The following is a 27272-nucleotide window of genomic DNA, read 5'->3' on the forward strand; positions in this document are numbered from 1 at the left end:
ACTTTGTTACTAAATTCAAGATTTTTTCCTTTTTAGGACGACTACCGAACTAGTCAAGCCAAAAATGAAATATTATTTAGTTGCTACTAAAAAACCCGATATTGAGAACAATTGCATAGCGTAGCTTATAGAAATGTGGAGCATATAACACATTCATACCTTATGGTATAAAAGGCCTTAGCTTTGATACCACTTGTTAGGACTTGGGTAGAGTCATATTTAAAAGCTAGCTATTAAGGAGAGAGTTGTCAAGTCCTTAGAAATGTCCCCTCCCCCCCCCTCCCCCCCCCCTCCCCCCCCACACACACATACATAATTGATTCATATCTGATGTGAGACTATTTTTTTTCGTAGACATCTCAACAACCCTACCAAATGGTCTTGGGTTCAATAGGCACCTATAAAAAAAAAAAGTGTTGACGTTCTCTGTGGGGGAGTGTGCCCATGTGCGCCCATTGAGACCAATGAGAACGTGTGTTGGCAAAATATGGGAAAAATAATGTTGCCTGATCGCATGGCCCACGTGGCTCCTACGTTTAGATACAGAAGCGTGTAAAAGTACTGCATTACCCCCGTAGAAAGGTTAAATTACAACCAAAACAATGTTTGCACGTGCACTCCCATTGGTCAGCGTTTGTGCAGGCTCTAGAGGCCCAAGCAACAATCTCTTTCCCTAAAAATATATAGGGATTATTGTAATCTAAGATTCTTATTTTAAAAAATACAGGGAGTTGAAAAAAAAGGAAACCAAGAGATATATATAGATAGAGAGGGAGAAAAAAGGAAAAGCGAAATAGCGGTTCAACCACCATTAAGTCATCAGTGATGAGTGATCAAAGTTATAATCTCACAAATGGAAAAACACACACGGAAGAATCTTCCCAGCTTCGATCGTTTCGTGTGTATCTCTCTTACCTTTTCCACAACCCCCTCTCTCTCTCTCTCTCTCTCTCTCTCTCTCTCTCTCTCTCTCTTTCTCTCTCTTAAATCATAAAAGCTTTTCCCTCCATCCATGTCTGCCTCTGAGATCCCGAGGAGGAGAGGCTTCTTCAATCTTCAAATCCCATCATCTCCTGAAAAACGAACCCATGTTTCCGTTTTTCAGTTATTCTCTCTCTCTCTTCGTCTCCTTCCTCACCTTCTTCTCTCTCTCCCTTCTCCTTCTTTCCTCCCCTTGTTTTCCCGCCAGACTCTCACCGGGAACGTTAACGTTTAACTCAGCAACCGTTTTATCTGTCAACGACATTAACGGCATCAACGACATCAACGCCACATGGCATCACTTCGAGCGATTCCTCGACACTGCCAGAGGCAGCCACGTCAGCGGCCTGTCGGAGCTGAAGAAGTACTTCCACGGGTTCGGTTATCTAGTCGTACCCGATACAAATTTCACCGAGACGTTTGACAACCGATTCGAATCGGCAGTGATTCATTACCAATCAAAACTCGGTCTCCCTGTTACCGGTAAGCTCAACTCCGATACGCTCTCGCAAATCATGTTACCTAGGTGTGGCATGAGCGATACACACGTGATACATACGACAAGGCACTTCGCGTACTTCCCGGGTGAACCGAGATGGACTCGGTTAACTCCGATAAGCCTTAGTTACGCGTTCTCACCCGATAATATGATCCGATACTTGAGCTTATCGGATATACGAGCGGTTTTTGAACGGGCTTTTACACGGTGGGCTGCTGTTATACCAGTGAGTTTCTATGAGACGGAATATTACGACACGGCTGATATCAAGATTGGGTTTTATAGTGGGGATCATGGAGATGGACAGCCGTTCGATGGGATTCTTGGGGTTCTCGCACATGCCTTTTCGCCTGAGAGTGGGATGTTCCACATAGATGCAGCGGAGAGGTGGGCCGTTGATTTTGGAACGGAAAAATCAAAGGTGGCCGTTGATTTGGAATCGGTTGTGACACATGAGATTGGACACGTGTTAGGGCTGGGCCACTCGTCAGTTAAAGAGGCGATTATGTATCCTAGTTTGATCCCAAGGACTAAGAAGGTAGAGTTGAAGGTTGATGACGTGGAGGGGGTACAAGCCCTGTATGGGTCAAACCCGAATTTCAGGATCAGTTCTTTGTTGGCTTCTGAAACATCCATAAATCAAGCCGTTGGTTCAAGAACTCGGACCTCAAAGTGGCCCACTACTCTCTTACTCTTGATATTGTGTTTCTGTATATAACTTCTTAAATTATTTTTCCTTAATTTTTTTTCATTACTTTATAGGGCAGAAAGAAGAAATTTTTTATTCACAGTTTCTTTTGTTACCTTATGAACTCATCTCAAACAATGCATGATGTGTTGGGGTGCCATGCAAAACTGATTATTTGACATCGGATGTGAGTAGTTTGATATGAAGACTTGTAATGAATTGTGGACTTTTGTTGGCGGACATGTGTCCATCAAAGTGAATTTGCCACATGACTTAGGTATGGACGTGAGAGTTTAAATATCCCATGCATATGCAGAGGATTTACGAATTTAATCACTCAACTCTCTCATTAAACGAAGAGAATCTCTCACCAATATCTTCCCCTGTAAATAGAATTTTTCATCACCATCCTCTTCCCCTAAAAAGAACTTGAATCCCATTCATCTTCTACATTGAAATCTGACGGAATTTGAATCTATCACCTTGAGAATCTAACGGATAGCCATTTATTGTTGTGAAGGGAAGAACAAGTCGAAGAAGGCCTTAGTCCTCGTGGAGGCCATGTATTTATGAGGTTATAAGTAATTAATATCTCCCTTCCCTAATGACTGTGTTTTTTTGAATAACCGACCTATCGGTACGTAGGACAGTCCGAATCGTTTCCGCCTATCAACCTCAGCTTAACTGTTAACTTTTAAGGATGTGTTTTACTCAAATCCCAACAAGATAATGAAATGCTGAAAATCACATAGAAAGTTAGAAAGAGATGAACAGTTACAATTGATTGGGTTGGATAGTTTAAGTACAAAACAAGCAAAGCCCTGAAACCCTGAGCTCAGTTTGGTGGAAAGAAGGAAAACTAAGGAGAGAAAAGGGGTTGAGTTTGGTCGAAGATTTGGCAGCCTGTGGGGTTGGTTGGTTGCGTGAAGGGGTCATTTTATTGTGTTGGAGACTTTGGATTATTGAGAATTGAAAGAGGCTTTGAGCTTTTTTGGGGTTTCCCTTTTGCCTTACTCTTGGAGTCAAATTATGGGTTTATGCCTTTTCCTTCTTATTTCTTCCCTTCTTCAATGTTAAGGAATAGGGTGTGCCTTTTTGCCATCATTCTTCTGATCGACCCTTAATTTTGCATCGGACGGTGATCATAATAGTTGAGATGGAGGCTCATTGTGTTAGTTTGTTGGTCAATTAGTTCTTTTTTTTATTAACCAATAATAGTTGAGATGTGGGCTCATTATGTTAGTTTGGCTGGTCAATTAGGTTATCAGTATTATTAGTCTCATTATATTGGCACTTGATGAGTTAGGTTATTACTATTACGAAAATAAAACGTTGCCCGGTCGCGTGGATCTTGCGCTCAGACATAGGAGCGCATAAAATTATCGTTCTACCCCCTATTAAATAAAAAATTCCATCCTTGTTAATTCCCTTACGCACGCTTTGTTAAGAAAACAGCGCCCAAAATGGCGATTTGCAGAAGAAAAATGAAAAATAGAGAGAGCACACACAACGCACAACACAGAGATTTACGTGGTTCACCTCCAAGATGGAAGCTACATCCACGGCTGAGCAGTAGAACAGGTTTCACTATTTTTCTCTGAAAATGTTACAAATCCTCATAACGCTATCTCAAAGAGATAAGAACATTATATAGGGAAGCCCTAACCCCAGAAAGTACACAAATACCCCTAGCTCAAAAAATGCTAAAAAACCAGAGCCGAACCAAAACATAACACATGGCTCAAAAGTACTCATTTCAAAGATCTCGACGAGCCTAACACAACTCCAACATGGAGCCCCGCCATTTTTCGGCATTCCGATGTCGTTTCGATGCCGAAACGGCCCTTCGAAGGTCTCAATCGCACTTTTTGGACCAAATCAGGCTTCACCAACAACACGCTTGTGCAAGGGCTGCACGACCAGACATCAATCTTTTTTCCCATAGTATTATTACTAAGCAAATTTTTATCAGGACAGAACGTCATGATAAGCTTATTAGAGTGATTCACCAATTTTTAGCCTCATGGCAGGATGATGTGGCAATCTAGCCCGTTGGATAAATCTATCATTGGATTAGTCACATGTAAATTTAGGATCAAATTCGATCAAATACCCTCCCATGTATTGGTATGCATCTTTGTATTGTTCACTTGTCATGTATGTACATGCACCCTCTAATCTATTAGGACTGAAACTAGACAAATAGTTTGACGACCTGGAGGTCTACCTGTCCACAAAACTGTCCCTCATCCGAGCTGCCACGTCACAGAAAGTCACAGAAACTTGGGCTATCTTGACAAACTTATTAGGATGGCCCATCTTGTGTAACTTGGCCCGTATAAATTATATTGGTACTTGGATCCTCACTAACATTGTGAACTCCTGCTCATTATAAATCAGTCTATGGGTATTATTTCTAACCAAATAAGGTCTATCCATCGGGCCCAAGTAAACTAGATTCCAAATCTAACCAGTTGTTTAAGTTTCATGGTAGGAAATTTTCCGTATCAACCATGTGGCTCAAATAGGTGGGTCATTGTGCCAAGGTTGGCAAAATGAAAGCCTACTTGGAAAAATTTATGGGTGCAAGTTTGGCCCACCGAACTCAAGCCCGCCCTGAAAAATAAGGGTCTGGGCTTGACATTTCAGCCCATTTGCTGGGCAGGGGTTGAGATATTTAGGCCTGAAATCAAGTCTGGGCTAAGGCCCCCGATTTGGGTGCAATCCCATGGGGGGGAAAATGTATTAGGCCTCAAATCGCAAAACAAAAAAAAGTAGGGAGAGGGTTGGGCATGCCGCTAGCTAGCTCTCTAAGAGAGCCAGCGGTTATGCGCAATGGAGAGGGTGGGATGGGGAGGGCAGGTGGATCATTTCTATAGGAGTTGAAGAGAGACAGACTCAGAGTCTCAGACTAGGCACAACGCCAACGTGCCCAGCCTTTACCCAAATAAATAAGTACGAACTTGAAGAGATCCTCAAAAAACAAGGACTTCCACAACCCCTCCTCAACCATTGGATAGATAGAGTGAACCCTAGATTGCCCATAAAATTAAGATCCAAATTCAATCATTGGAGAGGGTTCCTCATACCGATAGTGTGGGGAAATATTCTATGCCAAATCAATCAGAGTGCGGGAAACAGTTTTGTCAGTAGAGAGCTCAAATGCATGGTCAGGGAAGAGAGTATCAACGAGAGACCTGAATGATCAAGATATGAGAGGGCATAGAAAAGCATCCCCATATTGTCATGGGGATCTTTTTCCTATACCTCCATGTGTTGACATCTTCGTTTCTAATTTTCAATGGCACAATTATTTTGATATGTTTTAAGAGAAAAAAGATTGCTACACTGCCCTTGTACATACAGATTCATGTATACCCTCATCACATAAGACAAAGTGGGACCAACACTGATATTTTTCTACCTTATTTTGAGCATGTCGGCCTGTATAGGCCTTACATGATTGGTACCATTTTTCAACCCCTCATTGGTTGTAGTGTGCTGATTCCTTCATACACTTCTTACATTAGCATTGTAGGAAACCCTCTCCAATGTTTTAAATTCTATTAGATCTGAAAATTGGCATACACGCTCTAATAAAAAAAAAAAAAGTTGACTTGCGAGCTACTTGCTCGAAAAATTAGTGCCCCACCTACTTGCCACATGGCATATAATTTTAGGGCTGTATGGTGTATAGGAAGGCCTTTCTACATGGGTCGTGGACGAAACTAAAGCCCATGAATTATTTCTATGGGGATTGAGTTCTTTGTCCGGCTGCATAGCATATGCTAGCGCCTCCTTATATGTAGCTATTTGTCCCACTTCTTCTAAAATGACATATCTACCCCTCATAGGAGGGGGAGAGAGAGACATAACAGGCGCTAGAGTACGCTATATGCAGCCTGGCAGCGTTCTTTACCTTGTAAGTACATTAGACTATTAGAGATTTAGAGGTTCTCTCTCCCTCTCTCTCTCTCTCTCAGCCAAATGGGTGCCCAGTGCCCTGGAGGTTATCGTCCGGTTGAAAAAAGTTAATGGGAGAAACGACTATGTTCGGAAGCGTGGTTCCTAAGCCCAAACATAAAAGAGCAAAATGACCACCTGCCCTTGTTGATACTCTTATGCGCGCTCTCATTGGCACAAGGACCACGCTCCCGGAAAAAAAATGTGTTCTCAAATTTAATATGTTTCAATTAAGGTTGTGTTTGGTATATATTCTTGATCGATTTCATATTATTAGACGATAAAATAATTATTTTTATCATCCAAGATTGTAAAATCAACCTAGAATACATTCCAACTTAAATTACGGGTCATCATTCAATATTGTCACTGTCATTATCAAGATCATGTCTTAAGAAAACAATTGAAAAATAGTTTCAAGAATGTAGTTGAATTAAAATTTGGATATAATAAGGCATTTATAGCATCCACATGTCGCACATAGAAAAGGTCTACATTATCCTTTCTTCGTCGATCACCACTCACAGCCACATGACTTTGTTAGGTGGCTTGGGATTTACAAGTCCACCTACAAATTGCGGCCATTTTTGATAGTCAATTGAACAATTAATACCACCACTGCTCTATAATGCTTTGTACTTGAAGCTTGAAACACATGGACTTGTTCAGTTGTTTCTCATAGTACAAATTTAATAGACCACAGTGTTCTTGTTTCATCTACCACTGCAAATTCCTATGTGGGTGGTTTCCCATCAAGGAAGCCTTTTCAATGCACATTTTCTGTATCAACATGAAGCCTTCTATTGCTCAAACTGATTGTTGGATGTGAAGTCCTCTTTTGGATTGGTTAGATGTCAAATTCGAGGTATGGATTATTAAAGCAAGCATACACATACACATACACATACACATTTCTTTTTAGTCATGGGTTCATTAAGGTCCCGTATGTTTAGAGGGGATTTCAAAATCCCACCCCAATCTTGTTTGGTTATCCTAGGGTATGATTTTACAAAAGCTCAAGGAATATCATTAAATGTTTTACCTGTTGATGTGACACCTTAAAATCCCACCCTTAGTTTATACTATTCATGAGAAATGTTAAACATTTTCATCCCGATAAAACCCCACCAATATGCGGGTCCCATCTTCCTAACAATCTCACTCTATCTTCCCCCTCGAAACAAATGACATTTGTTTGATAGGGAGGATGGAGTAGGAATGTTGTGGGACTGGGTCCCACAGTGTAGATTGAAAAACATGGGTAAGATTTTTACTTTTCCCATGAACACTAACCAAATTCTTTGGTGGGGCTTTGATTAGGATACGGGTGAGATTTCAAGTGTCACATCAACAGACAAAATATTTAATGTCGTCCCCTGAACTTTTGTAAATTCATCACCTCAGATTAACCAAATAAGGTTGGGGTGGGATTTTGAAATGTCATATCAGCACTTTCCCACCCCCACCAAAGTCTCCTTCAAACAAATGAAAAGAATTAACTGGTAAGGTAAATCTCCTAACTTGTGCTTCAGTATATTGTAGGTATATTCAAAAATCTTGTGTAAAATTGACTTCCTATATTGGTTAGAAGGCCCAAGACTATCTATGAAGCTGGCTTCTACCCTAACAATAATACAGCAACTATAGAGAGATCCTATCCCTCTTGCAATCACTGTTGATGTTCATCTTTATGACTTCAGGTACGCATTGGACTTAACTTATTATGACTTTTGATCTTTAGATTTTGGACATATTTTAAATAATTAAATCTATATGAAACTAAATTTGATGTAATAGAACTCTTCATCAATTTCTATAGTTCTATATCTCATCATGAAAGAATCAAATTAGACTGAAACTAACTAATAAATAGTTGATGATGTTGAAAATATGGCCACAAAATTTGAGCTCAAACAAAATGCCGCATGGAAGATATTCAGGCCTTCAAGGAAACCATCACCCTAAAATTTAAATTTAAAATGGGTTTTGAAACATGTATTTTGAAGTCCATGTGTACTACACGTTTTTGTCAGTAAATCTTTGTTTACCAAAAGATGTTGCATCCAATCTTAGCATATTATTATCTGGGTGATAACTGATAACAATATATTACACCTACCCCAAGGAGTCAGCTCAGTTGGCAAAAGACCAACTCCTCAAATAAGAAGTCATGAGTTCAAACCACCTTGGAGCCTATCCCCATCCCCTATTTCCCCCCCCCCTATTATACAAGCTCTTAATCCAAAAAAAAAAACAATATATCACCCAATGGATAAGAAAAGAAATGAAAATACTGTTAGTGCAAGTTAATCACTGTGAGATCCTCTAAGTTTACCTTGCTTGTAAGTTGGATAAGGAAAGATGGAAGGGTGTGTGAACCCAAAGCAACCATTTGACTCTTGATAGTAATTTGGAAACAAAGAAAAGTTGGGTTAGGACCCTTTATTTATGGGTTTCCTTCCTCTTCAAATTAGGACCACATGAAGGTCTAGCGGATCCTAAGCATGAGGAAGAGGTGCTCTTGTACCTAAAATAGTTCACTTGGGAGGGGTTAGCCATGCATATGAAGGAACATGAGAGAGAGAAATTGGAATCCAGATTTGGATGAAATAAAGGAAAAGAGTACATAAAGGCATGGTTCCACACCGTCACTTCAAAGACCAAATGGAAAGGGTCTTTGTTGGTTTCCCCTAAATGGCCAAAAACTGAAACAGTGGAGAGACCTTATCAGCTTTTGTCACTATATATACTTGAGAGAGATTTTGATTTAACAAACAAGTCATGACTCACGAGTACAAAACTTGTAAAATATCAAGTACCCAATAATTAAAGGAATGGTCAAGAAAAAACCCACTAACCCATCAATCTATCATTTAATGTACAACCACAGTTGCCCTTTTCCTTGCTTAAGTTCTAGCCCATCTTTCCAAAACCCACAAAATAGAAAATTTTAAATCTCCCAAGAAGCCCAAAAAAAAAGGCTTATATTAGTATTACTAGAGACATTTATAATGGAAGGTCTCATCATAAATACCTTCAATGAACCTGAAAACTGAAAAGGTGGCATAGTAAGAGCCATGAACCCTTTAGCCAAGTGACACCACAAGTGCATTCAATTCACTTCAGAAACTCCCAACTCTCATCTATCTAAAAGCAATGTGTTTGTATCTTCCCCAAGAACCAATCCTAGGGTGACAGAGATGCACCCAATAATCCTTAGTACCCCACACCACCATGGAAGAAAATAAACCCATCAAGCTTCAATGGTATATGATGCTTAATTAAACACTCTCAAAAGAAAAACTCAAATTGGCTAAAGAAGAATAATAGCATGAGATGATGAGTTGATGACGAAAACAAACCGCAATAAGAGAGTTCAAGTTGGTGGAGATATAATTAAAGCTGTCGCTGTTTTTCTATGTTGAGAACTAGGTAGTTGTCTTATCAGCATTTTGATATTTCTTCCAGTCAGTCAAGTCGTATTGAGGTTTTACCGAGCATTCTTTCGGAAGAAAGAAAAAAAAAAAGAGAGTGGAATAAACAAGAAAGGAAATTATATATAATAAAGACTTATAAGTGACGTGCACACACGTTAACACAGTCTGTTGACACTTAAAGCAAAGGAAAGGAGTGAGACTCAGAAACTAAGTCTCTCTCTCTCTCTCTCAGCACATTACATCCTTGAGGAGCTTATACCTGCGTGCCGTGGGCCTCGGTGAAGGTGTAGTACTCGTGCTTTTCCCAGCTTTGTCGGTGTTGTCTTCCTTGTCGTTCTGTTGTTTAATCTTTTCACCTGAATACTCAGACCTGTTCGTGATGGACCCAATATTACTACCTTCTTGTACGCTTGACCTTCTTGAAGACACCCCACCATGTTTGGATGTGTTTCTCTCTTCGCTCTGACACCAATCACACAATTCTATTTTCATCGAAGTTTCACTATAATTGTTACTGCAGTACCTGAAATCTCCGAAAAAATAAATAAATTTAATTCAATAAATAATTAACCCATAATAAAATGATGATAAAAAAATAAAAGGCATACGAATGTTGAAAACGATTGCGGCAACCGGTGCAACGGAAGAGCTTATCAGGAAACCCAACGTCGCCGCACATACTGCAAACTGTTTGAAGATCCACCATTGCCGAACCCCACAAGCTTGGACTACTACTAAAAGAGAAGAGAAGAGACCCTCGAAAACCTTGAAACAGAAGCAGCAAAGAAAGAAGAAAAAGAGAGAGAGATGTGAAGGAAATGGTTCAGTCGGTGGAAAGATATATAAATCCCATTTATTTATACACAACAGGTTGCTTGCAGTCGTTTTCGGTTGGGAGAGAGAAAGAGGGAGAAATATGGGTAAGGAACCTTTAAATTTTAGAGTCGGAAAAGACGATTATATCCCTGACCTGGCTTTCATGCTTCATTGATGATTTCACTTTCATCTTATCTACTTTTTTTTTCTCTTGTTTGTCGTCTTGTGGTTTTGTGATATTATTTACCGTGCCTTGATATTTTGGTGATTTGGTCAATTTTCTTTTTGGTAAAAGTAGAAGATTTGTGATTTGGTCAATATAAAATTGGAAAAAAGTGAAAGGTTCTGTAGAGATATTAGAGAAGAAAGAAATGGTCAACTTATGTTGTGGAGGTCTCTGTTCTTTCTGTTCTCTTTGGGTAGAACTGAGAAATTCTTAACTAAAAACGAATGGAGGAGAAAGTAGAGCACCCAATGGATCAGATTACCCAACTGATCCACCTTCACTTGGAAACATAGTTTGAGGAATCGGTAATTGGCCGATTTGTATTGGTTTCAACAAAGGCTGATATTGATTCTTACTCGATCCCGTATCAGTGGATTGGTACGGACCAAGGATAGAATTTTTTTTTTTTTTAAATAAAACTGAGTTTTAAGAAAAAACAGGGGTAGATGCATCTGATTCAGGCCAATATTGGCCGAGACCAATACTGTATTTGATATCGACTCCTAAATCCCTGTTTGGCCGTGGAAGAATCTATACACAAACATAGAGAATACAAAGAAGACGGACTTTCTCATCAACAAATGGTTTTTCTTCACCATAGGTATTCGTTCACCGTTGGCATTAATAAGAATGAAACTGAGTGTCATAGACGAAAAATGGACATTTTTGTATTTGGTCATATGGAAAAAGATTGATGTTCTCTGTGACGCAGCATATCCTCCACCCAGTCACATGGGCCTATCATTCAGGGGGTAGGGTGGTCATTTCACCCACCCCCATGTGTCTGGGCGTAGGCTGCGCCCTCGGCACAGAAAACATTTGGCCTATGGAAAATTAATAATGATTCTAGACTTGTGGGTTTCCTTCTCCCATATTGGATTGTAACTTTCTCCTTCCCTGTTATGACCATATTTGTTTGTTTTGTCATTGCAAATGATTTTTCAATCAGGAAAGGGTTCGTTGGTCTGGTCATGCATTTTAAGGGGCAAAATAGGAAGAAAAATAAAATGGAGGGTAGTTTTGATGATTTTTCCTATAGGAGGAGGAAATTTAAGTGGTTTGGTGTTCCAGACCATGCAGGATCATAAATACTCTATCCTTGTATAATACAAAGTTGATAATACCCCTTAACTGTGAGTGAAGGAAAATTGTCTCCTCATTTCTCGCTTACAGGAAAAAGGTTAGGCACATTGCCCACTAGCACCTGTTGTGCCTATCTCTCTCTTTCTCTTTTGATCTGACTCACCTGCCCGATACCCCCGCCTATATATATGATACCCTGTCTCACGCCCCCATTGATGCCACCCGCTAATTTACCACACGTGAGCGGTGGGCGATGTACCTATCCCTCTCCCTTTCATATTTTATATTAAAACAAACAGATATTTTATAGGATTTTTTTTTTTTTCTTTTTCACCTTTAAACATGGAAACAAATGGAACCTATCTAACAAATCTTATTCATTAGTAGAAGAATTTGGTCCACAAATGGATGAAAGTGAAACCATTGACATCCAAAGCCCACTTGATGAATCACTACTACTTGTAAAGCCGTTGTTTTCGTTTCCAACTTTTCATTATTCATGTTCTTTTGGTTTCTTTTTTTCTCCTTTTTTTCCAGGTCTTCAATGTTAATGGGACCATGAAAATGATGTATTGAAAGGATCATCTACACATGACTAATTTGGACTACCTGGTCTAAACCATAGGCCAAATAGAAAATTTTAAAATGGAATAAAATTTTCATGTAAAATGCATAGAAAATTTTACAACGAAACAAACGAGGCCTTACTTGTAATTTCACAGGAAAAACTTCTCACCGGATCTCGCTCCACCAGCTAAAAGCAATTTGTATAATCTATTTTGTTAAGGAAGAAGGGGTTGCTATTGACTAATAAGTGAAGGAGAGAAAATCCATTAATCCTTCCATGGGATTATGTAATTAATTAAAGAGAAAAAGAACGGAAAATCCTTGAAGGCGTGATGGTTATTTTGCATGACCATGTGTCAAAGGCCTAGATATAGGAAGGCTGAAAAAAATGATCATATTCTTGTTAATAGAATTCTAGTTCCTGGGCCATGGACCACCTAAGAGTTGGTCCCTCAGTAATGAATGTAGGTAACAACTTTCTTCTCTTTACATTGGATCTTTGAGTGGTTAAAAGTTCAATATCCCACCAACTCTTGTTATAATTGGTCCAAAAAAATTTGCTTTTTTAATTTAAAACCTAATTTAGGTTTCGGTGTTTAAACCGGGCCCAACCTTCAGGTGACCTGTCGCACTAATCGAACCACTTTTAGTAAGCTTGACAGGACAAGGGAGGAGTATCTTTTTTCAGCCTTCCTTTTGGTCATATGGTTTTAAAGAGGGGAAAAAGTAATTTCTGAGATTAGATTAATATTGAGTCAATTTCAGACTCACAGGACTCAAACGATTATTATGGGGACAAGAAAAGGAAACACAACACAATTATGGCCAACCTAATTAAAACGTCTCTTTCTCATAAATTGGAGAGTAGAGACGAAGATCCCAATGAGGTCAATTTTATCACACAACACAAGAACTTGGGGCTAAGTCAAGGGGCTGAGACCCACCATGGAGGGAGGCATAGAGTTGTGGGTGAGGTCGGTAAGGGTTGGTGCCCATCTCTTTGCTGAAAAAAGCAGAGCAGTACAAGGTATGGGAATCAAACAAGTCACATTGCATCCATTATGGGAAAGTGTTCCCGGAAGGAAAACAGATGTGGGTTCTCCTTTTCAAGCTGTAAAGAAGAGGGAATGGTGAAATATTATTGTCACAAGGCCAAGGGTTTAGTTATTTTTTTTAAAAAAAATTTACAAGATATTTATTTTGTCACGAGAACAAATGATGTGTCTATTCTAACTATTGGATGGAGAGAACATACTCTTATTTAGTCATGTGTCAAATTTCATAGTTTAATCAATCAAATATCCTCTGGAATACATTATATGTATATACTCTAACTACTACTTTGTATTGTCCAATCCATGAGCAAGAATAGAAGGTTTAAATCAAGATTAGAGGAACCACAAGTCAGGTCCCAACTGGCCCTGTCCGATTCTGATTCAGTACTGGATCGGATGAATCGATGGGAATTGGGCAGATTCTAAGTTTGAGACCACATTTTAGGATTGGATGAAAATTGGGGCATTTTTATAATGAAAAGGGTGACGATTCTTTAGCAAGAAGCAAACAGCAGCACAATAATGAGTTGCGATGGAATGGTTTCGTACATCAAAGGGCAGAGTTCGTTTCATGTGAGGAGAAGTCTGGCCATGTAACACAATAAAGAGAGGTGGTAGTGTAACATTTTCCTTAATAAAAAAATTGAGCAAGAATCGTTGTTTAGCCATGTGTAGAACCTGCAGAAACACAAAGACTAATGAAAGTACACGGGGGAGAGAGAGCCGATCTAGAGGAGAGGACGAGGTAGGTTCAAGGGGTGGGGATTGAGGAAAGAGGAAGAGGTTGTGGTTTATGTATATATTTTTGTCATTGTTTAGGGAAAAAGAACGTTAACAGATCATTGATCCCGATGCACTGCACCTCTCCTAAAGTGATAAAGAAACTAAATAGAGATAAACCGATTCCGATTTGAATCAATTCTCTCATCTGATTCCAATTCTTCATCCTTTGATTTAAATAGAGAAATAAACATGAAAATGAATGGCTCAGATTTGTTTTGTGACATTAAACATCAAAACAATGATTAAACAAAAAAGGGGAAAAAAAAAAAGACTCAAAAAAAAACCCATAAAATTTTAGTAGTCGGAGTATGCATGGAAAATCAGAAAAAATGGATGCCTCAGGATTTACCCCAATTTCACCTTTTTTTTAATCTTATTTTCTGAGATGAGTTATTGGATTGCAGTGTTCTATCAATTAAATTAGAACCATACTTGGCGAAGGATAAGAAACACTTAAATGGACAGAAAAACAAGACACGTGGTGCAGACCCTGCAATCGCACAATGACCCCAAACAAACATAACATGTGGCATCCATTTTTAACCATTAAAGGATGGATGCTTCCAAATCACTCAAATGGAGAGGACTCACAAGGAAGATCTTCTGGGTCCTATCACAAGATCTCCTCACCCCCCCCCCCCCCTCCCTCACTTGTCACATACTGAATAGATAGATAGTGACTTACCATTCAAATCACAGTTCAGAATATCCGTGGTTTCTGTCCAGTCCCAAGAGAAGGAACTACTTTCCTGTTGTAAATCTCAACTTCAGGGAGGAGAGCACCAAAAAAAATCAGAGTTAGAGAAATCAGTTTGGATTTGTGCCAAGTGTTTTATCCCCCTGAAAATTAGGGTATTTTTGTCCAAAAAAATGCTGAACTAGTTGCAAAATTAGTAAAACATCCTCCCAGGCTGCCCCTTGAACTGACAGATGATGCAATGAATCCAAAACTCTGAGATGACATGACCCCGCTGTTGGCTCAATCAGGAATTCCACATTCAAACCTTACACTGATCAAATCAGGAGCTAAAAATAGAAAGATAGGAAAAGTCATTTAATAAAAGTAATGTGCAGCATGCTTCTGAGAAACATATTACTCTCTATTCGAATGATCAGGAACAATAGGAGAAAATAAAAACCAGACCATTAAGGTATCTTTTTGAATATTGAATATGGTGATATCACCAATTGTGTAGATTCAGATATTTCAGTTTCGACATTTGATGAAATGAAATAGCATGTGGATTAAGAGTCTTCAATGTTTCGGTTTCTTCGCCAAAATGGATCATATTTCAGTGTCATTTTGATGGTATACTTTAGTTTTAACCCGGGTCAAAATCCCAGTTGAAACCAAACTCTTGAACCTTGATTAAGACTCCACCACATGCACAGACTAGTGAAACCTTCACAAAAAAATGTTTGATCCCTTGTGGGATTCAAGAAACGTCCCCTAGAGATTTTCAAGTGCAATACCATTCAAGAGAATTCCTCACAGAGGTGTAACAACAATCAGTTAAAGATAAATTCTCGTACAAAGGTAATTAATTAAGTTATAGGACACCAACACTCCCATGTGTCTATCTCTCTCCTCCTCAAAACAAGGGGGTAGAGGTGTCTTTTCATGTGGGGAGGAGAGAGATAGATTCATGGGAGTGCTGGCGTATGCCACACTCCCCATGCCAGCACTCCCGGACAGAGTTCATTTTCCGTTAAGTTATACTTGCCAATATTCTAAACCCCCCCCCCCCTCCTCTCCCCAACCCCCCTCAAAAAAAAATAAGAATTGCCAATTGAAAAGAATTTTAACATAATATATTTAAGACAACTAACCTAAGTAGCAAGATCACATGTGACTAGTGTGGCTCAATACAAACAAAAGCCAATATCGCAAAATATATACTCGAGGACCTTATTGAGCAAATAAACAGCATGGAAAAAATGTATTTACAAAAGCAGATGCAGGTTAAGACATACATTATAAAGAAACAAAATGAAAGAGCTCAGCACCACTGAATGAACAATGAAGGGGATGCTTATAAAGCAGGATATTTGATAGTTACTACTTATAGGAAAAGGATCACTTGCATGTATGTAACATGAGTAATCCTTGGTAATACTTTCTTGTTTTACAGTATATCATCCAACATAATTTAGTGGAGCCAAACTTCACATGGGGAGAAAATCTCTCTCTTGAACCTTCTTACCTTGTTTCTTATCGATTGTACAGCACACCAGTGGCATGTGAGTGTGGGGGCCTTGAACCTGTGACTTTCAGTCTTTTCCATATTAATTGAAGGTCCTTTAACTTAAGAATTTGAAGTCCTGGAAATTGCTAAAAAATTAGAAAAATATGTTGTTTCGAATTATTCATCTAACCCAATGTCTGATATGGGTAATGCCATCCTAGACAATCTATGTACCCTCTGGTTACATAGACTAACAAGCAGTCTGAGACTTGACAAACTTTTTCTTATCAAACCACAAATACCCATACAAACCTCTCTTATTTATTAAACAATTCCTGACAATCAATAATTGTTGGTGAATGTGTGTTTTCAGGTTGGGCCGCTCAAAATTTTTAAGGCAAGATAAATGGCAAATCCCAAATTCGGATTTGCACAGAGAATATCAAACTTTTTGAATCTACATTGGATAAAATAGAAGAAGTAGTGAAGTGTACATGAGCAAGATTCGGCAAGTCGGAAGTTCGAATGTGTCAAGAACTAATGCCAGTATTCTGGAAAACATGGAAATATTGGAGAACATTGTAGAAATATTAGAATACTTGGTGAAATTTCAAATGATAAAGAAGCATCGATATACATAATTGAATACTCAGCTCAACTAAACCTCATCCCAAGTCCCAACCATATGCACAGTTGAATCACCACATGGTAAATAGACAAGTGCACTGATGCCTAGTTGTCAAGCTGTCAAAACAGAATCTGAAAGTCATACTTAGAATATTACATACTGAATCCAAATCTACGTACAAATGGCATCCAAATCAGAAGATGAGGTACAAAATGTATATCACAAAAAATGGGCAGCCCACATGAACAACAATTAGTTCATATCATACACTGCAGCTAGAAATGGATGTGGATGCTCAAAAATGGTGGCATATATTACCCTGAAAGATTTACTCTCCATAATTATAGTTGTTACTTGCAAGTAAATATAACATTTATTTAATATATAATAAATGCCATTAGAGTTGGTTAGATACTTTATGTTGTTCATATCATATAGCCCATATATCAATCTTAAATTACTATGCCTGCAAATTTACTCCTTTTATATCATCAATTAAATATGTACAGTAAATCCTGAAAACAATGACTAACTCATAGAGAACCCTATAATTGTAATGCAGCCATGTCGGGTTAGATACCAATTTCATTTCAGAAACATGAAGGTTCATTTGTATTAAAACATAGTACAGACTATAGAGTTGATGAATCTAGCTTCTAACCTTACAACCCACATAGAATAGATCTCCATCTGTCCTGGAAACAAGCAGATTAGAATCTTCCTTCAATATACATGCCCAAACCAGTTGCAACTTGATACGGACCATAAACCACTGGGACCCTTCCATGCATACCGTAACTAGCTATATGTCTATCCAATAGACAAATAGCTGAAATGTGTGTACCTTGGAGGGACCCATACTGTGTCAAACAGAGCCTTAAAATAACACCGGCAATCTGAGTAGAATTGCAATGAATGAAAAGAGTAACTGTAGCTTCTTTCTCATGTTAATACATAATGCATCAATTCTATGGCAAAACTTGATCTTAACAACCAGGACATGTGAAGAAGAGAAGAGAACCGAGAGAGAGATGATAGGAGAAAAGGGGAGAGTATCCTAGGCCACGATAGAAAATATTCTTTAGAAACCTACTAAGAGTCTAATTACAAATAAAGACAAAGACAACTTAAAGTAACTAACAGTGACTCAATGACTTAAAAGCAAGACAATAACTCAACATCAAACACTCCCCCTCACGGTACAATATTTAACAAAATCACCATGCTTAACCCCATTTCGTTCAAGTGATCAATATGTTCTTACTTTCTACCAATAACTACCCCCACACACAATGGGTCTTCCCCAAAAATTATTTAAAAAAGAATTACCTGTGATCTCCCCAGTTGAACTCTTATAAAAGGATCTCGTTGAACAAGCCCTCTTCAGATCAATTTTCCAAATTCTACGCTCTTCTCTCGAGATGCATAACTAGTCCTTGGAGCCGGTTAAAGAGAAGAACGTGTTAATCACATTCCATGACAAGCAGTCGCCTTCAAAATGTGGAATACTGAGTTAACAGCCTGATCTGAGCCTCGTAACACCAAATTTGCTCTCCCTATCCAAAGCCAGTTGATCTATCTGGGCACTGATCCCAAAGCGAGCCTGTATCGGGCCACTATCTTTGAAGAATTTGATTCTCCTATTACCAAATGTGGCATTTGACACCATGTCTCATCTCCTCATGGAATTCATGAAAAACCATTTGATCATCATTCTTTTATCAACTACCAAAAAGCCTTGGAGGATGCCAAATTAAACCCAAGGAGGCCGGCTATCTTGACATAGATTAGGCTGGGAAAACTCTGGAGTTTTAGGTGAGACCCTTCTATTTTATATTGCTGGAAAATATTTCAATGAGGCATATTCATGGTAAAACATACTTCAAACATTGAATTTTGGAATCCATATCCAAGCTTTGTATTATGATGAATCTTAGTATCATTTTAAAGGATAGCTTCCATGATGATAATGCCTGAAATAAGTAATAATGATAAGAACTCTTATTGCTGACAATTTGCATTTCGATCATGTTTTTGAAAGTATCCTTCATACATGTCCGTTGGTCAGGTAATAAGGGTTATAAGGCAACTCATCTACTAGCAGAGCAGCAATTTTTATTGTTTCTCTACCTGGATTTATTAACCGACCACGTCTTTTACAGCATATGGCAACAAATATAGATATAGCCCCTCTGGAATATCCTTAAATCATAACATTCCTCCAACCTAGTGCGTGTTCCAAAGTGAACACTTCTAACCCTACTAAATATATTGGGCATAAATCGCCCTAAATAGCTATATATTTTTTCTATGAAATGCCCCATCAAGTTTAATGTGTTTCATTCCATCACGCTGGACAAGATTGTGAAGCATACTCCCCTAGGTTCCAGTGGTCAAGGGAGAACTATTATTCCAAACTCAGCCTCCGCATTGGACCTTCCAAACACAAACTGCTTTATAGAACCAACACAATCAAGAGAAGATATTCTTCAACCTCTAAATGCCCTATTTCATAATATAAAACACCTTTCTCCAATAGATGATCCTATAAGCAGCTTCTAAATGAGCTATCTTAGGATACTGAATAGTGATATCACCAAAAGAGAGAGAGAGAGAGTCCAACATGCTAAGCACTCAAACAACTGAGGTGACTGTGGACCACCAAGAAGAAGAACTCAAAGAGCTCAACATTGTAGTGGAGTTTGAAGAGGTGGAGGTCAAGGACACAACAAAGGAAGACTGTGCATATGGCAGTCAAGTACACATCTGATATTGAAGTAGAACACATAGAAGTTGTCATTCCACGAGGATACTTCGAAGAACTGACTCCTCACCTTCAAGACTTCATTCCTAACGTCAAGGAACTACCAGAATTCTGCTATGGGATTACACAAGACGTACATCACACAAAGCTTATCCCTAAACTTAATAAAACTTGAGGCCGAGTTTCTTTTAAGTGGGGGAGAATTGATGTAGATCAAAGCATGACGAAGAAGAGGACCAGAATAGAATTCAGGAAAAATTACTATTCACGAGCTATTGTTCATGTGAACACTGGAACTGTTCACGTGGTACTGTTCACATGAACAGTGGTGTCGGCCCATATTGACAGCTTGCATGGAGATTTTGTTGGAGATTTGTTACTTGCGATAGAAGACTCTTAGAATATCTTATATATATAACACAAGGACAGTTTGCATGGAGGAGAATGGAAGTTGTGGTTGAAATCTTTTAGATCATTATCTATTTTCTATTTTGATTACCTATTATTTACTTGTAATTACTAGTTAGTTCGGTAATTTCTAATTTCGGTTTTCAGTTTTCGAAAGTAGGAGTTTCTCTCTTGTATTCTGTCCTATTTGATTCTCTTGTATTCTGTCAGAGGGGAGAGGGGAGAGAGATGGAAAGGAAGGACAGGGCGGGGGCAGGGGAGTGGGGAGTGCAAAGGGGAAGCCAAAGCTGGAGCTGGTGTCGGTGCCAGACCCAGTGTTGGTGTCTATGCCTAGCAGAAGTGAGGGTGAGGAGGGTGCAATATTGGCAGAGGTTACAGAGCGGCAGAATGGGAGAAGTGCAGCAGCATACTGCCGGTGGATTGCAGGTGGTGTAGTGGCAGCGGCAACGAAAGGTAGAGATTTAAACCTCTTTATATGACGGTAAATGAAGTGCCTACATACCTGATTCCATTATATGTCACTAGCGTGCCTATCCCCCTCCCATATTGCAATAACAGAAAAGCTCTTTATGAGGCTCAGTGCAAGGAAAGAGCTGTTAAGGGAATAGGAAGTGGATATATAAAATAATGTAGTCTACACACTTTCCATTGACATAAATATTGCAATTTCAGAAAATTCAATGGCTCAATAATAGAAGTAATCTCACTGACATGATAATGTCCCAAGAGATAGGAAATATGATAAAGACAATAACAAAAGAAAAGTGTCTATTACCAGATGGTTGCATTTTATTCTCTCCAACTATAAGGAGAACGATCAACAACTAAATAATCTCCTCGGATATCCTTTGCAACTCGAATCTCATCATCCAGGTAGATGGATTCAAACCTGCATAACATGAGTTGCAGATTCAAGATTAGGTCCCAGAGATTTACAAAATACAGAAGGTAACAATGAAACAGATAGAGGTGTAAGAATCAGACACCGATACAGAGTCCCCAAAACAGAAATTTTGGTAAAAATTATATAGGCATAATAGGTAACAGAATGACTGGTGTCCAGCAAAGACACAAAAATACGGTGTCCAGCATGGCAGAATTGTGAAAATTTTACAAGAAAAAAAAAGTGTCCAAAAGAAATAACTATTACAGAGAAAATATGTAAATCTGGTCCTTAAATTATTTTAAAATAAAAAAGAGAAAGAAATGATGACCCAAGTCGAAAAGGAAAGAATTAAAGAAAAAAGTTCAATGCAAAGTGCAAACAAAAAAAAATGTGGGAGTCCTACTAAACCCTGTAACAGAAATGCATAAGTTGACAGTGACAATAGCACCAGCAATTGTAGATACATGGCAGAGGAAGAAGAAAAAGAGGGATGTCCATTCCCAAAAATAAAATATTTAACTTCTTTTATAATAAAGTTTTTAGTTCACTCACAGTTAAACAGGAATCTACTTTTGTAAGTTGCAAAATTGGATGTTGGGCCTACGTAAGGTCAGAACCATAACAGCTAATATTAAATAATACTAAAAAGGGGAGGGGGGAGATGAAGGAATCAGAAGTAATACATCTAAAAGACTAAAACATCCATGAATTTGTACATTTATGCCAAATTAGTTTAACAAAGAGCCTCACCAGTTCAGTAGATAAAATTGTAGTACATTTTGCTTACTCAGTGACTATATAATCACACATTTTCACATTTGTATCAGGGAGTTCAGTTTTCGTTTGATGTATCAAGAAGAGATTGAAACCACATAAGCAAGGCATTTTGCTTCAAAATATAAACTATTCTAGAACTTAGAAACTAGGTGCTAGAATGTAGGACACTTGAGCATTCTAGAAACACAAAAATAAGGAATACAACTTACAAAAGTAGAGACTAACACTAATCCCTCATAAGCCTTAAATCCCTAGCATTTGGGCTTATAGAATTGGCCCATTACAAAGTAAACCAAAAACACTAAGCCCATGGCCTATATAACCCATTGGACACTCAAAATTAAACATATTAGTCCATTCTTGGTCCAGTCCAATGGCCTGGTTTGCTACTGGCCTTCTTGTTCTTTTGAACTGCATCAATTGGTGGCATTTGGTTTCCTCAAAGAAAATATTTTCATTCAGTTGCAAAAGTGCCTGGCGAGTTTGGTGTGCACGAACTGGCGAGTTTCTCTGTTTTTTGAGAAACCGAGACGCGTTGGCATACGAGTTGCAAATGTGCAACAACTCGACCGAGATCTCGAGATCTCCGCCGAGTTCTCGAGATCTCGAGAATCTCGACCCAAACTCCTTTATATGAGTGCCAAATCTCGAGATCTTGGTAGAAAATCTTGGTATACAGATACCTATCTATGCAAACCTTGGTATACAGACACTTATTTAGGCCAGGAACTAAGACACACACTTCTTTATGCCTAATATCATTAAAATTCATTTACTTAAGATATTATTCATAAATAAGCAAATACCCCCCTATTTGAATCCAATAAAAATAGTTAAAAAATAAAATTCCAAAAGGAAAAAAAGTCAACCCCCCAGTTCAAGAACAAAAACTGGATTTTCGGCGGTAGGTGCAATTTTCAACTTTCTAATGCTGGGGTTTTTCTCAAATCTAAAAATTCCATAAATCTTAATATGGTAAAACATTGCTAAAAACCAAAAGTGCGGTAAAATATTCATTTGTTTTGATGTCCAAGAAAATATTTCCATTCAGAGCGATTTTGACAGCATTCGTGCACATCATATTAAGGTTGACCGGTACATAACTCTTATTTGGACTTTGTTTTTGCAAAATCTGATAGTGCCATTGTGTTTAAATGGCCTAAAATAGGCTGAATACCAAGTTTCAGACCCAAACTAGGTCTAAAACCCACCGAGTTGAGGCTTCGAGTCAAAAAAAAAAATGCACCAACTCGGCGAGATCTCGACTCGGTTTTTCAAGGGACCGAGTTGGTACCGAGTTCCGAGTTTTAGTACCTTGAGTAAAAGTATATGTATATTTCTGGTCCTAAAGCATTTGTTACACTCATATGAATTTAGCTGTGGTACCTCTAAGGGTCTACAGCACCATGCAAAATGAAGTATTAGGTTGTTTTTTATTTACACTGCAATCAACTCATGACAATTGCTATCAGACACTAATTTTCTCACATCAACCAAAGGCAATCCATTACATAGTTTAAATGTATCAGGCACCACATTCATGACTTAAGCATCCGGTCAGTCTTTATGTTTTGTCATGGAAGCTCTACGCCCCTACTCATTCTTTCCCTGCCGAAGAGGGAGCAGTTCAAGAAAATTCAGATGCATTAGGAGGAGGAAGTCTTATAAGGGAATAATAGCAGCCAGTACCTCAATGCAACAGATATGTTCAGGAAAGTTAATCAATATACTTGATTGCGATTAGTGGTCAACCCATGATATCTTCCACATCTTGGAAAAAAAAGGAAACGATAAAGTGAAAAGTTACCAATTATATGCTTGTCATTCTTTCCAACTATAAGGAGCACGATCGACAACTAAATAATCTCCTCGGATATCCTTTACAACTCGAATCTCTTAATCGAGATAGACAGATTCAAACCTACACAAAGAGGCATTTCACATGGCTCTATATACTTAGGGAAGTGCGGATTATAAAACAGGTCAATATAACAAATCTGACAAATATCCTCAATTCCTGCAAATAATGCATGATTTGAAGGGAAAACCAAGAGAGCTATGATAGAACTTCTGGTATTTCTTTTCTTCTTTTTTTTGTGGGGGGGGGGGGGTGTTGTGAGGGGAACTTGTGTTGTTGACTATGCTAAAGTTGATCATTTTAATACCATGTTCAAAAGCGGATAAAAAAGTTTCAGCTTCTCCATGAAATTTAAAGGGAACAGTAATTTGTACTTCAGCTATTTGAAAATGTGATTTGACTCAAATCCATCATCTCTGAAATATATAATATATGATGCTAAAAAATGACAATTTATATTCAGTTTACCTTTCTTATTCCATAGGCATAAAATTGTAGAAAATTCTTAGTACTCCTCTGTGTAGAACATTGCAGTATAAGAAAGGCCATATCCAGTGCACAAGGCTCAAGCGTTTATTAGGGTCTGGGGAGGGTCAAATGTACGCAGCCTTACCCCTGTTTCCAAAAGAGGTTGTTTCCAGGACTTGAACCCGTGACCAAGCGTTCAGCAAGTGAGCACTTGACCAACGCGCCAAGCACGACCTTCAACATAGCAGTATAAGACAGGAACAAAATACTAAAGATTTTGATTGAGAGGACTAGACACAAAGTATTTATACATATCAAGTTGCCTTTACTTATGAAAGTCCTGAGGCTTAGAGAGTGGGGAAACCTGTGGGGTGAATAAAAGTTACAGCATCCCAGAAGGGCCAGAACAAGGGGGAATTGATTTCACAATATATAATATTAATGATGTCCCACCTTGTTATGCGATAAAATCACAAGGCAACACCTTACTACATGTGAAATGAACAAATTGGGAAAGGATATTACGGGGGACGGGGGGCGGGGGGGAGGGTGGGGGGGAGGAAGAAATATTAGCAAGTTACTTTGGGACCCTATTAGATGCAATTGCCATTCAACTTCAAGTAAGAATTTTGATGATAAGACCTTAGCCGAGATATTATTACGACGAGGGATGAACAAAAATCCAGAGCTCTAATTCAAAATTATCTTGATTCAACCCCCCCCCCCATGAGGAATTACCAAAACATTTAACTCTTCACTCATTCCAATATAAAGGATTAGTCAATCAAATAATAGATAGTAAATGGGTAGGTTTGAAAATAAATGAGTTGCTAGTCATCGAATATTACTCCCGCCAGACTTGAGCCTAACCAAAATGGTTCACACAATTCCCCCCCCCCCCAAGGAAATCAACCAAAAAGGTATGGGGTTTAATGTGGATTTTTCTCCCATTCATCTATCATAAATGGATCAGCAGGGGTAGGGGGTATTTTCATTCATTTCAGGGGGGGAAAAAAGGAACTTCGATGATAAGAAAAAAGAGGGGGGAGGGAGGGGACCTTAAGGGAGGAATCAATTTCCAGCAAATGAGTAGAAATTGATGTCCAGAAAACAAGCAAAGCTACAAAGTAAATAGAAAACAAAAGAAAAGCTATATTTCCACACCGCGAAACAAAGAAATGAATTAGTAATGGTATAAGTTTTTAATAAGAAAGGGCTCACTTGTTTAGTCATTCTCTTCGCATGTGGCAGATGAAAAACTTGGAGGATACAATATAAACTACAAGGGCATAGAAATAAAAAATGGTAACGATACTCGCGTGGGGGTGTCCAGCAATCGTAACACACTAGTCTTATATGAAGCAGAGCTTTATAGGTAGATCGGATGATAAGCTCGACTTGTCTGATTATGTTCTAGAGCACAACGATAAGTACAATGAAACAAGGTAAAGAGAAATCACTCACCACCCCTGTCCAAACGGTGGCAGAGGAAACTCCCAGTCCTTCCCGCGTAGAACTGCACTTGTGAATCTGTCACAAACCAAATAACTTATAAGAGAAAAGGAGTGGAGTTTGACATCAAAAAATATATTTACAAAAAGGGGAGGGGGGAATAACCTGAAATTCACTCTCTGAGGTGAAGCAACTTCGATGTTTGATCGAACAAAGAAAACACCGGATGGAGGGAACGTAATTACATTATTTAGAATACCTCTTTCGACATCTATAACCTGTAAAACATCCCCTGTTTGAGTCCCGAAGATGTGGGCATTCTTTATTATGAAAAGCTGCTCTTTTTCAGTAGTCCAGAGCATCCTCCATGTAGCCGACAGAGAAGGAGCAGTAGTAACCGAACCTTTCCCGAGAACTTCCATGGCATCTATCGCTTTTATGATCTTCGATTGTTTCGAAGGGTCTCCGTGGGTTTTAACCCCTCTCTCCTCGTCTGAAATCAGCTCAAGAAGATCGTTTTTGGCCAGAGTAGCTTCGTCCGTTCTCGTCGAGCAGACAATAATCGAAGTGCGCCATTGATGAGTTCTCGAAGTGTTTGATTTTCTTGGGTTAGATATTCGGAGCTTCGACGAAGTAACGGCTGTAGAAGAGGCCGGAAGCAGAAACGATAATGCCATGAGCTGCGCTCTCGCATTCAGTGCTCATTCAGCTCACTTGTAACTTGTAAGGTTGTTAGAGTTTAAGTGGTTTTGTGATCTTTGATCCATTTTGGACGGTTTATGATGGAAAAAAAAAATCCGGCGTGAGTGTGGAGAGAGTGTTGAATTAGTGGGGCATATGCTGTTTACGTGTTCTTTTGCCAGGCGATTTGGTTTGAGTATCTTTTTTAACAAATCTATCTTCTTCCTATAAGATGAGTGACTGGTTAGAGTGATGGAATGAGATTTTTAGTGAGGATAAGAAGTTGGCGCAAGAGAGTTTCTCTTTGGCTTCATTCATCATGTGGTTTATTTGGAAAACCCGGAATAAATTAATATTTAATAATCAACGGTGGTCTCCCCAACAGGTTATTTCTTTGGCAGAGAAAGCTTTACAGGAATTTTCTTCAGTTTGCCTCAAGCCTTTTTCGAATTTTGCTGTATTCCCTGGTCGAAATTTTCTTGGTCTACCCCTTCTTGGTCTCCCCCTCAAGAGCCTTTTGTGAAAGTAAATTGTGATACAGCTTGGGTTGGCAAGTCAGGTAAAGGAGGTCTAGGATTATTATCAGGGACCATTAGGGAAGTCTTCTTCAGGCCTTTTCTTTGGGATTTGAGTGTGCCTCTAGGATATGCGCTGAAGGTTTAGCCATTAGAGCAGGTCTTCTCCTAGCGGCTAAGCATAATTTCTCTTATGTAGTGGTGGAATCAGACTGTTCTAGCCTCATTAACCAGATCAAATCCAGGTGTTTTGATGTGGAGATCAACAATGTGGGTTTTGACATTCTTCAGCTTCAAGCTTCCTTTGTGTCTTGTTTGTTTTGTTTCATTCCAAGGTTGTCTAATGCAATTGCAGACTCCTTGGCCCAATTGGCCCTTTCGGATGAGTTCCCGATTGATTGGCCAGTTACCTCTCAATGGCTTCTTAATCTATGTGATAAAGATGTCGCTGCTTGTAAGGACTTTGTTTGTCAATGAAGCTTCTTTCTACCAAAAAAAAAAATTTGATGAAAAAAAAAAGGTCCATATTTACTCAGGCAAAATTATTTAAA

The 27272-nt window shown here is 38.7% G+C and overlaps 3 protein-coding genes across 8 annotated transcripts; 1 reads left to right on the forward strand and 2 right to left on the reverse strand.

The window, feature by feature from the left end:
* The first annotated feature begins 953 nt into the window (after window positions 1–953).
* Window positions 954–2232, forward strand: LOC122665001 (metalloendoproteinase 4-MMP-like). The gene has a single exon (XM_043861047.1). It carries the CDS (start codon window positions 1089–1091, stop codon window positions 2196–2198), a length of 1110 nt encoding a protein of 369 aa, XP_043716982.1. The 5' UTR covers window positions 954–1088; the 3' UTR covers window positions 2199–2232.
* Window positions 2233–9674: 7442 nt separating this feature from the next.
* Window positions 9675–10338, reverse strand: LOC122665021. Its single transcript, XM_043861073.1, has 2 exons — window positions 10177–10338; window positions 9675–10091 (listed from the first exon to the last, which is right to left on the reverse strand). Exons 1-2 carry the CDS (start codon window positions 10272–10274, stop codon window positions 9797–9799), a joined length of 393 nt encoding a protein of 130 aa, XP_043717008.1. The 5' UTR covers window positions 10275–10338; the 3' UTR covers window positions 9675–9796.
* Window positions 10339–16818: 6480 nt separating this feature from the next.
* On the reverse strand, window positions 16819–26242 carry LOC122664232 (probable plastid-lipid-associated protein 11, chloroplastic). Of its 6 annotated transcripts, none has more exons than XM_043859966.1 (4): window positions 25691–26241; window positions 25538–25603; window positions 20860–20973; window positions 16819–17028 (listed from the first exon to the last, which is right to left on the reverse strand). In XM_043859966.1, the coding sequence occupies exons 1-3, from the start codon at window positions 26200–26202 to the stop codon at window positions 20874–20876; spliced, it is 678 nt and encodes a 225-aa protein (XP_043715901.1). In that variant the 5' UTR covers window positions 26203–26241; the 3' UTR covers window positions 16819–17028; window positions 20860–20873. The 6 variants fall into 6 exon arrangements, with proteins under 6 accessions (XP_043715901.1, XP_043715902.1, XP_043715907.1 ...); XM_043859967.1 differs by having other exon boundaries at window positions 16819–17043; XM_043859972.1 differs by lacking the exon at window positions 20860–20973 and adding an exon at window positions 23555–23668 and having other exon boundaries at window positions 25691–26240.
* Window positions 26243–27272: the final 1030 nt, after the last annotated feature.

The sequence above is a fragment of the Telopea speciosissima genome, chromosome 6 (genome assembly GCF_018873765.1).
Source record: "Telopea speciosissima isolate NSW1024214 ecotype Mountain lineage chromosome 6, Tspe_v1, whole genome shotgun sequence".
NCBI lineage: Eukaryota > Viridiplantae > Streptophyta > Magnoliopsida > Proteales > Proteaceae > Telopea > Telopea speciosissima.

Coding starts and splice junctions, on each gene's coding strand:
- LOC122665001 (XM_043861047.1), top strand. CDS start 1,089: ATGTTTCCGTTTTTCAGTTATTCTCTCTCTCTCTTCGTCTCCTTCCTC.
- LOC122665021 (XM_043861073.1), bottom strand. CDS start 10,274: ATGGTGGATCTTCAAACAGTTTGCAGTATGTGCGGCGACGTTGGGTTT. Junction 10,092..10,176: donor CGCAATCGTTTTCAACATTC/GTATGCCTTTTA, acceptor CGGAGATTTCAG/GTACTGCAGTAACAATTATA.
- LOC122664232 (XM_043859966.1), bottom strand. CDS start 26,202: ATGGCATTATCGTTTCTGCTTCCGGCCTCTTCTACAGCCGTTACTTCG. Junction 25,604..25,690: donor CCTCAGAGAGTGAATTTCAG/GTTATTCCCCCC, acceptor GGTTTGTGACAG/ATTCACAAGTGCAGTTCTAC. Junction 20,974..25,537: donor CCACCGTTTGGACAGGGGTG/GTGAGTGATTTC, acceptor CATGTTATGCAG/GTTTGAATCCATCTACCTGG.